At 45.1% G+C, this 12,678-nt stretch overlaps 1 protein-coding gene across 12 annotated transcripts in view; it reads right to left on the bottom strand.

The window, feature by feature from the left end:
• kif1b (kinesin family member 1B) overlaps positions 1 to 12,678 on the bottom strand; it is a 93,002-nt gene continuing 80,324 nt past the window's right edge. For all 12 annotated transcript variants that reach the window (XM_088617027.1, XM_088617028.1, XM_088617032.1 and 9 more), the window contains 11 exons: positions 10,184 to 10,298; positions 9,285 to 9,418; positions 9,132 to 9,193; positions 8,278 to 8,423; positions 7,339 to 7,578; positions 7,021 to 7,092; positions 6,304 to 6,425; positions 5,693 to 5,845; positions 5,061 to 5,253; positions 4,549 to 4,667; positions 1 to 4,227 (listed from right to left, as the gene is read on the bottom strand). In XM_088617027.1, the coding sequence (XP_088473153.1) occupies positions 4,185 to 4,227; positions 4,549 to 4,667; positions 5,061 to 5,253; positions 5,693 to 5,845; positions 6,304 to 6,425; positions 7,021 to 7,092; positions 7,339 to 7,578; positions 8,278 to 8,423; positions 9,132 to 9,193; positions 9,285 to 9,418; positions 10,184 to 10,298 (1,399 nt within the window). In that variant the 3' untranslated portion in view covers positions 1 to 4,184. The remainder of the gene's footprint in view (positions 4,228 to 4,548; positions 4,668 to 5,060; positions 5,254 to 5,692; positions 5,846 to 6,303; positions 6,426 to 7,020; positions 7,093 to 7,338; positions 7,579 to 8,277; positions 8,424 to 9,131; positions 9,194 to 9,284; positions 9,419 to 10,183; positions 10,299 to 12,678) is intronic.

Below are 12,678 nucleotides of genomic sequence, written 5' to 3' on the forward strand. Positions count from 1 at the left end.
TTATGCTAATGCACTGGTTGTACCTTTATTTGTTACCTTGTTCACTAAACAGTTCAATGGTGCAAGGTTACCATACACAGAATTAGATATATCTGCATTACACGTCTATGCTATACAGCAAATGGGTTATAATTAGTACAAATACATGAAATATATTTACATTTTAGTTCAAGCTCCATACAACATATATATTTACAAAATAAGTATGAAAATGAAGCAAATCTGACAATTAATATACAGTGTTAATGGTTTCTTAAAAGTGTTAGAGGGAATGTCAACCTTCAGTTTCAAAGAAAAGTCTTCTTCTAGGGGAAATTGTTTAATATACTGTGTTTTTTGGGTTGTTTAAGAACAATGTTGTTTACTTTCTTTAATGGATGAAAAGCTTTAAGATGAGTGTTAATGTATAAATGCCCTGAAAATGTGAAAATGAACTGTTTCTTGTAGGCCTGAGCCATGTGTAGTTTTAAATATTTTAAGTTACTACCAGCTATTAAAAAACCTAATATAGGCCCACTTTCAACATCATAATCCTATAGTATAGAACTAGGCTATCGCAAAACACATCATATAAGTTCTTCTAATAAATGACCTCTTAAAAGAAATCAAGTTGTTTGAAACTAGTTGACCTTTTCCTTGTAAATGGAAGCACAACAATAAACCAGCTCCAGATGGAAAAGTAATCCTGGACTACAATAATGCTGTCCTTTTTAAACAATGGAAAAACAATGCATGTGGGCAACATGTTACTTATTGACAGTACATTCAACATCCTCTCACAGCAGCATATAGTGCCTGTCCCAAAACACGTAAGCCTATTCCCTTTATCAATTCCACTGACCCATCCTGTATGTATCAAGACTGCTTCATTTTGTTCAAGTATCACTGATAAGCAGAGTTTGTGGAATGACAATTATTGATAAAATGCCAAAACTTGACCACACGTCTGGTATCGTTTTATGTTGTGCAAAAAGCTGCAGACTAATATATACACATTGCAATTGAAAATAAATACAGTTAAAGTCCATTTGCTCCTCTGTAGGTTAGGAACCCAGCAACTCAAAAAATGAAGGTTTGAAAACCTTTGCTCTTTTAAACCAGCTTGAGTCACGTCTCGTTCGGAAACCTGGGTACTATGGGAAGAGAAATTAGAATTTTCCCAACATTATTAAGAGTGCATAGAATGCAAACCCACTTTAAAATACAAGTGATGATTATTTATTTTAGTCAAATGCACTTCTATTTTTAAAATTATTTCCAGCATGAAGTCTTTGCACTAGAACAGCCAGCAAGGCATGAGTGTTATGCTTCAAGACACGCTATGCTTCACTTTTCCAGAGGCTTCCTGGCCCCAGAATCACAGCAGCCTTTTCATCACTTTCACACATCTTCTGTGAGTGCAAAGAGAAAACATGGTCTTCAGTGCTTCGATCCCAAGTCTGAATGAGTTAGAAACACACCTTCAAGGATCAGTCGCTTGTTGTAGCTGGAACTAGTGCAAAAAGAAAGGGCACAAATGCACTGGCCTTTACTGCTCTTGCCCTTCCTATCTGTCTGTAGCCACTGGGCTATATTCACTCTTAACAGCAGGTACTGCTGGTTGGCTGGCCAGAGCCCTGCTTCTTCTAAGTTCACACTCTCAGTGACACAAACCCCCAGCACCATAATGCTAAAGAACAGGAGCACCAGGCTCAATACAATGGCGCTTGCATGCCACGTTCTGTTAAAGGATAGTTAATCAGTAATGAAAGTCGAGGAGCTAAGACAACTATTACATAAATACCATGTTAAATAAATATCATACTTCAGAATGAGTTTTGGGCCCCAGGGATCTGTTGACTTTACATTTGTCATTTAAAGAGAGCAAAGCCTTTCATGCTGGTGTCCATCAATAATAAGAAAAGAATAAGAAGAATACAAAAATAACAATTTGATCAGAGTAGTTTTGATTTTTCCCTTCATTTTCTGTGATGCATCTTGTATGCTCCGAAGAATCCAGCAGTACACAATCTGAACATCACGCTTCTTCCTTATCATTCTACGTTGGTACTGACCAAATGATCCTAACATCAGTGCTTGTACTGTTAGTACTAAGCCGATTCTTCATGAACCGACTGTGCTGGACTTTCTCTGAACTCTCCAGCAGCAGGGCCTGATCACCCCTTTCTGTCCTACACATGTCGTACTGGCATTGTAAAATGTGCAAAGAATCTTAAAACATGAGAGGGGAAATCATCTCTTCATTGTGAGACACAAAAAAAAAACAAGTGGATGCTTTGTAATTAGCAAAGCTGCAGAACCCCCCCCCCAAAATGCACTCTCGTGTTCCTTCATTGTGAATCTCCTAACTCTAACCCTGTTTGCTTCTTAAGAGGGCCATCAAAAACAAAGAGGCCAAATAAAAAAAAAAAAGGCTGAAAATAATGTAAGCCAGATTAAATCGCAAAGGACATACTTTAAAGGGTGCAAAATCTTACCATCACTATGACTGGTTACTGGATTTCAATGTCTGATTGCATATTACTAGAAATGCAAAAGAAAAGCAAGCCTGAGACTCAGGGTACTGATATCCTGTGCATTTCATAAGCCTGAAGGGACATGATAAAATGAAAGTGCTCAAAAACTAAAATCCAATAAAAAAAAAAAGGCGCCCCAGTCATACGAATGTGGTTGTAGGGTCCAGGATATTAGCCGATCAGACTTCATTGCTCCAGGTATCGAGAGCCTCCTAGTGTGTCTGCAGCTTCAGAGGCCGGAAAAGACTCCGAATGTAAGTGTCCCTTTGGCCACCTCAAACAAGAGCAGAACCATAAACCAAACCTCTCGGGAATATCGACAAAGAAAAGTAACTTGCAATCAAAGCAGGAAATTCTCGCAAACAGGTGCTGTAGAATTACTATATAAACACTGGTACAAACATTAAATCTGAAGCTTACATATACAAAGGACATTCTTGCATTGTATACACAGCCTGTATGGCTACTACCCTCCCAAATCCCCCTGCTACCACTTGCAGGAAGTGTGGAGTTACTGCCCAGTAACTGGAAGGTCCGAGAACTTAGTCATGGGCACAGCAGTGGGTAACACAGAGATTCTGGGTACTTCAGGGTATGTGGAATAATGCAGCATGGAGATTCTGTGGCCTGTGGAGGATGCAGCAGCCCCTCTCTCCAGCACCCCAGCAAGAAAAGCGGAGAGCTATTTTCTGTCAGCCATTTTGTTTTCACGTTGAATTCGCACCAGCCACCCTCGAGGGGGCCTAAGAAAATCTAGTCCCTTGCCTCCTTCTGCTGTTTTAATTCCAGCACCAGGTTAACGCACAAGCTGTCGAATGATTTCTATGTTTGAATGCGTTTGCTGTGGCTGTTCGCTTGCTGACCTGCAACTGGTCTGACTGTTACAGTGTCCCACCGCCCCGCGACCGGACACAGCCGGGTCCTGTACCAGCGGAGAGCAGCTCCTGCGGTCTGGCCTCTAACTTGCGCTGTCCTGTCTACCGACAACACTGTCCCTCCAGCGTGGAAACAAATCAGAGCTGACAACAAGAATCGGCTTAGTCCTTGTATCTTTATCCGCTTTGGATAGTTTTTAACCAGAGAGGCATTTTCCTTCCTTGAAGGCTGTAGCAGGAGAATTGAAGCCACCCCTATAGTTATCTGTTAAAAATACACTTGATGTATAGAATACAGAGGTACATTAGATCCCTGCACTGCTGGCATAAGGAAAGTACACAATAAACGGTCTCTTTCTTTAGTTTCTTTCCATGATCAGTTTTGATGGTGCTTTCTAATTTGCTATGGAAAAGGACCTGCTCCTACCCTGAGGACAGCCATGGTTACCATGCAGGCACGAATCAAGAATGTTTGAGACGGACAGATAACACTGAAAAGGACAACCTTACAGACACTAAAACTCAAGAATAGGAGAAAACTGCTGAAGAATCGTGCACACACAACTAGACTGTATTACAACATGCTACTAGTAGAAGGTTTAGGGATGACAGAAAGAAAACGGAAGATAAGGAAGGCCAAGGATAGACAGGGGAGGAAAGGTTTCGGTAACTAAAACATTGCTTCAAAGGAGGGTTAAGCCACATGTTCCACATACAAGAGAAAACCGTCAAGAATCACAAAGATTAATAAGTGTTAACACTTGGTATCTTCACTGGCCAGATCAATGGCCTTTCAATTCTTCAGCTGGTCCGAACGCCGTCTCGCAAGCTTTGACCTGGAATGAAGAAACACAAGAGGTTTTTTTTCCCACCCAACATTTTTTGTCAGCGTCTTTTTTTCTTCTTCTTTTAGATGGATCCTTATGAGCCCCATCCATTTTTTTGCCAAAAAGAAAAAAAGAGGAGACTCAGAAATGCAGCCTTCGCTGCACAATTTCTGTTTCTGTATGTCTCCCTAATTATGACTGAAATTCCATTACCCATTCTGTCCCGGGCTTTCATTAATACAGCTACCATGCTTTACTGAGAATCACAACAAGAACACATCCATGTATAACATTGATCTACAATGACTTATTCATTAGCGGGAAGTGTACCTTATCGTTCCTGCTAGCAGTGGGTTAAAGGCATATAACCAGTCATTCATATCTTTGTCATTGATGGCCTGTAGGAGTATCCCACGATGTTTTGTGCACACTGCAAATGTGTTGGGTGTCTGCAAGAAGAAAATGAGATCAGAGGTAATGACTAGAGCTGGTGTTCACTCTAAAAATAAACACCTGATTGAAAGAGCACAGGTCTTTTTCTGGTATAAAAGATAATGTAGTTAATATAAAAGGTTAATAAAAATGCAGTAAATAAACAACGTTGCTGAAGATACAAGCCCAAAATTTTGTAAGTCACCCTTAAAATTATTTTAGACTGCAATATAGTTTTATCCAGAGTTACCTGATCATGGAGCCAACACAGGATCGCCTCTAAATAATAACATTCACAATTAAAGTCCTCAGAGTAATGACTAAAATCAGAAAATAGTACCCTCCATGTTTGCTCAATCTTACAGTGCATTCTTATGGTGTGTCATTTGACTCTTGAAAGGGCTGTTCACCTTTAACATGGCCTGCTGGTCCTCGCTGTACTCGACCTGGGCGGTGGACAGGTTAAGGACGCCTCTCTCCACAGGGTCCTTGTCACTGTTGTAGATGAAGACGTATGGCCGGCGCACCACCACGAAGTGCTTCACCCACGAGTTGGAGCGTGGCTCCATGAAGTTCAGGTACCCCTTCTTGGATACCACAGACCTGCGTGGAAGGGCCAAAGTCTCAGGAAAACGTAACACGTTTCAGGTATTGTAAAACTGAGAGGAACTCGTTATTCTACAACAACCAGTCTATAATAACCTTATCAAAAGCTTGTCATCTTAAAAAAAATCTCTCTATTTAAGAGCAACCTATCAGATCCCAAAACAATCTGCCCCCTAAATTTTATTCTGTACTTCTGTAAAGTGTCTTCCAACTTGTGTGGGCAATTTCTTGGTCCCAAACAAGTTTTCCCCACAAAGACTCAAGCAGCTTTCCTCCCAGCTTGTGGCTACGGCACAGGGCCTCCTGACTGGCTCTCCATGTAAAGACACTTGCCCCAGCCCAGGCTTGGCTCTGTGCCCCAGGGGTCAGGGGTTTGAGCCTGGGTCATGTCATGGACCGTACTCGACAGATTTCAACGTATTTCACAGAGACTCACCCCGGCCTCATCTCCTCGATGTCAGGCACCAGGTTGAGGAACTCGTTCTTGCCAGCTCGCGCTAGGTAGGGGGTCTCCAGGGTGGGCACCATGGGGAAGTTCTCGTAGTCTGGACAGGAGGGGCTGGAGGCCCGAGAGTTAGCTTCTGGGGTTCTGGGGAGACAGACAAGACTCGGCTGTGACACAGTGCACAAGGCCAGCTGCTACTCAGAAGGAGAACCTGAACTACTTTGCTCTACCAATCAGACCTGAATGCGAGAAGTACAGCTGTATCTGGGCTATAACATCGAGGGTCACACTCGGCTTTCAATCAAGAGCATAACCTGAATGTTAAGAGAGCACAGCATGCAGGCCAGTGGTTTGAATGTTATAATGGTTTAACTGGTTCTAAAATCCCAATCTAGTAAGGAGTCACAGCAGGGCTGAGTAACGTTCTCTGATAAAAACAGCGATAGTGAGTTCTGAGTGGCCCCAAGTCAAGACATGCTCTCCGAGTTCTCAGTGCCAGGCAGAGCCTTTCTTTTTGTTCCACCAGCAGGCCAGGCTCTGTCCTGCGATTGAAAGGGGGGGGGTGCTTGAAAACAAACTGGAGACAGTGGCGAGGCCCTTACTTCTGGTCCACAGAGCTGCAGCGGGAGTCGGCGAGGGAGGGGCAAGTGGAGGAGGGGGTGAGGGTGGCGCTGCTGAGGCTGGAGACCGAGGGGTCCCGAGCGATGGGAGAGATGTCGGACAGCTGAAACACAGAGCAGACAGTAGCTTCACCCCCTCAGCCTAGGATCTGTCCACTGGAGATGCCAAACTGATATATGAACCACACTGCTCCAAACCAAGCACCCACTTCAGCTTTACAAGCTTTGATGAAACCCAATCTGCTTTATTAGATACAGTGTCTGTCTTGATGTCACCTTTTCTTAACTTAGCCTTTACAGTGCTTCCAATACCAATACTTGAAATCCATGTGCAGTTCATCTACCCATCGTGTGAATTTTGCTCCTATATACCCAAACATATGCTCCAGGTGTTGCATGTTACCAAAGAAACACCTGCTTATGTTTTCAGTCGTGGACACACAAGCCCGCAGAAGTGGAAAATCACAACTTGGGAAAGGTCCAGGAAATGATTTATTTGATAGAACAAAACAACTTATGCAGACTACTTGAGGAAGACGTTAGTTAAACTAAGAAAAACATTATTGTTCAGGACAGACCACTTTTTAAATGGCGGATTACATTTTTTCTAGGTCTGCTACCAGGTGTAGCAGAGAGCTGATCAAGCAGTGAGCGAGACTCAGAGTATCTGGCTAAAGGGGACCCAGGCGACTCGCTCACCTTGCAGTCGCTGATGCTGTTGCACACCTGGTTGTACTCTCGGTTGAAGGTGTGGGTCAGAAGGCGCAGGCACTGAAACAGGGTGCAGAGGTCATCAGACGTTACACGTTACAGCACAAGGCAGATTTTGACAGTGTCTGTCCAAGAACTACACAACCCAACGTGGCAAATGAAAACACAAGTGGAATCCCCTTTATAACGGGCGGCACGACACCCTCCTGTAGTCACTGAAGCTGCTCCAATGAGGCAGATGTTTGGGGTTCCGGGGCGCCACCAGGAGTGAGAACAGAAGAGGAGGGTGAACCGCGAGGCGCTTACCTTGGTGGCGAGCTCCTTCTCGCGGTCCGCCAGGCTCTCGATGTCGGCCGAGTCGTAGCCGCTGCTCTCGCTGGGCGTGATGGCGCTCTCGAAGGTGGCGGTGGAGATCTGGGAGGAGATGCTGGTGGAGGTGCTGAGGGAGCCGCTGCTCGCGGTGGGCGAGACGGGCTCGCTCAGGGACTTGGGCGCCGTCTCGCTCAGCTTCTCGCGCAGCAGGAGCAGGTGCCGGGTCTTCTCCACCTGCCGGGAGAGCCTGTGGTGAGGCCAGGCACCGGGACAGGACACGAGGGTCCAGACAGACAACATCGCAGTCCACCTACCGAAACCACATGGGCCACGAACACCGCTTTCTGCTACTGCGCACTCAGAACTAGACAGGCACTAAAATACACAGCTTCACATTCCACACTCAGGAACTGTGAAAAAGCACGGCAAGATATGCGAAGAGTGTGCATAGTTCCCATGCTGTATTCTCATAAGGCCCAGGTGCTGGTCAATTCAATGAACTGAAGCTGGACTATGTAGAATTTACTACTGTCATTGCTCACCTTCACCCTTCCCAAATGTATTCACTTTGTTAAGCATTGACTGCATTCTCTAATCCCAGGTCACAAACACCCCATACAGTAAACCTATTATTGTTACACATATCTGTGGAACTAACGACTATTCTGGTCCCTTACAACTCTTTGATGGGCGGAATGCAGAGAATAAATTCCAGTCTTGGTGTGTAACTCTGGGTGGAAGAGCTCTCTGTGCCCAGCGCTCAACTAAAGTTCCTCCCATACTCCCTCAATTCCAGGAAACCTAACCTGGAGAGAGTTAAATGTGACAGACAGGACAATCAAGATAATTTAAAAGGGTGATATTCAGTCTTGTATATTAAGCCTCGACTCCACTCCTGTGTGAGAAGTGGCCTGGGCCCGGCCAGCTGCCCACCTCGTGCAGCAGGTCCAGTTTCTCCAGCTCCCACTGGTGCTCCAGAATGAGGCTGTCGCCCCGCGGTCTCCAGCCCGCCAGGTTCTCTTCTCCCCTGACGTAGGCCACAGACGTGTCCAGGACCTTCCTCCTCCTCCGCTGCATCCCTGCGACAGCACAGATCCCGTCACTGCCCGCTGCCACAGAGCCCCAGCCACGCCCTCACCACACCCAGCCACACCCTCACCACGTCCTCACCACGCCCAGCCACACCCTCACCACGCCCAGCCACGCCCAGCCACACCCTCACCACGTCCTCACCACGCCCAGCCACACCCTCACCATGTCCTCACCACGCCCAGCCACACCCTCACCACGCCCAGCCACACCCTCACCACGTCCTCACCACGCCCAGCCACGCCCTCACCACACCCAGCCACGCCCTCGTCATGCCCTCACCTTGCAGAACGGGCCTTTCCTTGCACATGTGATTCACAGCACTGTCAGCTCAATCAGCTCGATCACGCTTTAGAAACCTCCCTGTTGCTTGCTGCCATCTGCTCAAGCCAGTCACAACAAGTGCAGATAATGCCTTGGTAGAAACTAGATTCCCCACCCATCTTTGAAATGACCAATCAGCTGAGTAATATTTACTGTAACAAGCAGTCAGTTATGTGGACTACAGAGTCCGGGACAAGAAGTAACACTTCTTTAGAGTTGTTTCATTGCGATCCTATGGTTACCTTCCAAACACATCAAAATGCATTCCCTGTTTTAACAATAACACGATCAAAAACACTGGGGGTGCCCGAGCACACACTGTGCCCGCAGAGCTGGGGCTCATGGGAAGGGGCAGGGAATTTCCCAGTACTCACCTGGGCTACCCGTGTCCGCCATTTTGCACAAGCTCAGCTCGTAGATCCCCGTGACTCTGTTACTGTGAGCACAAATGGAGAGCCACGTTTTAGGGAAGGGTGACGGGCGGCAGCATCAAGATGCAGAGTCCCAGCGGAATCACGGATCCTTACCAGTCGGGCGTCTTTGAGTAGCCGCTCCCGAACAGGCTCCTCAGCGAGCGCGGCGGGGAGATTTTGGCGTCCCGGGAGTAGAAGACCATGCACACGTCCTTGGTGATGACCGCGGGCTGGATGCAGTGGTCAAGCTGAAGTGCAAAGAAACAAAGCACCCCGAGTGTTGGCACATTTACACCTAAAACCCGTGTGTGTGCTGAGAGGAGGCACACAGCCCATTCGGCACTCCCAGTACACTCCACCGCTGAGCTTAGTCTCAAAGCAGCTGCCTTGAAATACAATGGATTCAGTCATCCTGACCTGAGTCTGTGCTAATAATCCTGCAACAAATCCAGTACCTATACAATATTCAAAGACACTGTAAGTTAAACCCATACACACATAACTTTTCCTAACAAGCACAAGCACCCATCATAATTTAAACATAACAAATGCAGCTGCAGGAATGCGAGATGGCGGGCTGTAGTTTTTATTATTTAATTCACTGGAAAATCTTCAAGATGAACAGTATGCATATTGATATACACAACAGACCTTTTAAAAGGCATTACAATATCTTTAGGTGTTAGTAAACAATATACAATATATAGCGAAGTCAGAGATGAGTCGTCTTTGACGAATGGCTTGAGTGCTGCATGCTATACTGGTTACACATCACATGCCAGACCTCAGTGCAGGCTGCCTGCAGTGATTAATCACTCAAAGGCACAGCACCGTGCAGAGGAGAGGAGAGCAGGAGCCCATCTCAATGTGCGCTCGCACTGGCCTTGGGCTCCTGCGCGGGATGATTGAGTGTGGCCTGCTATTCGCACAGAAACCCCGCCCGGGTCTGCGAAAGCTGGCACGGGTTCTGCGCAGAAGCCTGCAACAGAGCGGGGATCTGGCCAAGGGCTCACCTCCAGGTACGCAGACAGGGTCATGTAAATCTTCTCCCCGTACGGAGTCACTCGGTTGAGCAGGAGAGAGTTGTGCAGGGAGCTGTCCCACACTGCTTCAAAGCGGTAGAACGTCCTGAGGGCAGGAAGAAGAAAGCATGACTGAGTGGGTAAGGGGGGCGACCACTAGATCTGTGACAGGACTAGTTCTTGCTTCGCAAAGCAAACGATATTACTTGTTGCAGAAAGGACTGTAAATTTTACTCATCTTGTCTGGTTTAATTATTATTCCAATTTATTGTTTTTTAAGACGCTCGTCAAAAAACAGAAATGAGAAATGAAAAAAAAGCCTGTTTTAGACTGTAGTACTTGATATGCACAAGATACTTGCAGAAAAAGTATGCTTCAGAAGTATTATTTATTTTAACAGCAATAACCTTGGGATTCCAGGAGGCTTGGTTATTAAAAAGCAAAGTAAATTTGGGACAGAAATGTGTGCTTTCCTAGCAAAGCTGATGTCCCTATAATTCAATTTAGGAAAAAGAGGAAGCAGAAGAGCTGGAATGTAATTGTTTACTGGAGCCTGAAATACTGCACTCAGCAACACCACTCCATTAGAAAATGGAAATCGGTACCGAAGGGAGAGGAATGGATCCATAAAACTGACAAAGATATTTATAATCATAATGCGACAAAAAGAGACAAAACAATTTATTTCTCAATTAAAGGCGTGTTGTATTCGTATGGGGGAATAAATAACTCTGACTCATCTAGTGGCCTTGTGGCCCTATTCCTTTTGATATTTTCCGATCATCCACAATTACACTTTTTTTGTAGCCCTGTTAAAAAAAAACCCTTGACTGCTTCATGTTCTGCAGTTCGTGTCATATCAATTCATCACTCTCGGCTCAGCGCCGACATGCGGCGCCCTCTCTGAAACTCAGCGACACATCCGCGTGGGTCACAGCGCCGGCCTGCTCCGACAGCACACTGACGATCTCATAAAAGACAGAGACGGCGCTGAGCCACGAAGTGTCGCTCACAATTCTATTCATTAAAACTCAGGGATGATAAACGAGAGCTCTTCCTTATGTCTCTAAGCTTTCAACTTCTGACGTCAACGTGATTGAAATTATTGAGTCACAGGTGCTGACATGAAATACAGCCAGGGTTTCTCATGCTCAGGGGACACAGATGCAGTCAGGCACATCAGCTTGCATTTTCCTTGTTTGTCTTTAATTTATTTGAATCCTTCAACTCGGTAACTGCCCAACTGAGGCTCAGTCAAGCCCCTGGCAGCCTGAGACTGAGAAGCCCTGGCTGTGACAGAGAGAGGTCAGACTGAGGCCAGCACAGCCACATCGTATCCTGTCTGTCCCCACAGGCTGCGTCAGCCAGACATCCGCCATCTCCTCACCTGCCTTCCTTCCACCCTGCCACCAGATCCACAATCCTTCTATCAAACACCGAACTACCAGCACAGCACTAGAGTACGTTATCAACCCAACAGAAGATCATTTTATTTCGTGTGTTGTTTAATGTAATACAATATGAATCGCAAAAACAAATGGTGATATCTTCTGTAGGCTAACTACACATATCATAAAAGTTCATTAATATTCTTCTACAATTTTATCCTCAAGGTCTGTGGATGCCCTTCCTTGGACTGGTTGCAACCTTTTTTATGCCTCTAATTACAGAATGTCTTCATCTCACGCAGACCAAGGTGGCTGTAGTCAACTGGGTGCTCATTTTAGAAACTAGTATTCCAGAGAGGTGAAATAATTACTAAACTGAGTTGCAGAACTACTGCAATTTGACAAAAATCCAAAGCCTTATCTACAAAGTTGATAGCAATTAAGTAAACAAGAAAACGAGCCTATGAGAAAGAAATGGAAAACTTAAAGCAAAACACAGATGCAGAACACAAAATAACACAAAGTGAGCCACATCAGCGTCTATCAAAGCACAGTTTAACAGTCTTCATAAAGCACTTCTTATCAAAAAGTGCTTTATGTCGCCAGTTATAGCCAGAGGTTATACCTAGGAACATCCTTATCAAGACAAAGCCTGTGCAAAAAATGTCCATTAGCAGCATGAGGAGAAGAAAAGAGAAAAAAATAAGGCAGACAAATTTAAAGAAAGTAAAACTTAGCACATAATGATCAGCAGCACAGCAAAGCATAAAAAGCACAAAACAAAATAAGGAGAATAGAAAATGCAACACTAAATCAGCTTGGCATGAGAAGGCAAGACAAGCAGTACCATCAAAATCCAAGTGCAAATGAAGTGTTGTTTTGTGATAGACTTCTTCTGATACATACATAACTTTTTTGTTTTTTTTGCTAAATGCTTAATATTGCTCTTAATTTGATTGCTTAATTCCACATCATAAACATTATCAATATTTTCCATGATCGTGTCCTTCAACAATTTGCACTTCTTTCACCGCTGAAGGAAGGCTGTTCTCATATTCACATCACGGACATGGCAGATACGGGCACTGCTCACGCATC

The sequence above is a fragment of the Lepisosteus platostomus genome, chromosome 23, assembly GCF_059453375.1.
Source record: "Lepisosteus platostomus isolate fLepPlt1 chromosome 23, fLepPlt1.hap1, whole genome shotgun sequence".
Classification (NCBI taxonomy): Eukaryota; Metazoa; Chordata; class Actinopteri; order Semionotiformes; family Lepisosteidae; genus Lepisosteus; species Lepisosteus platostomus.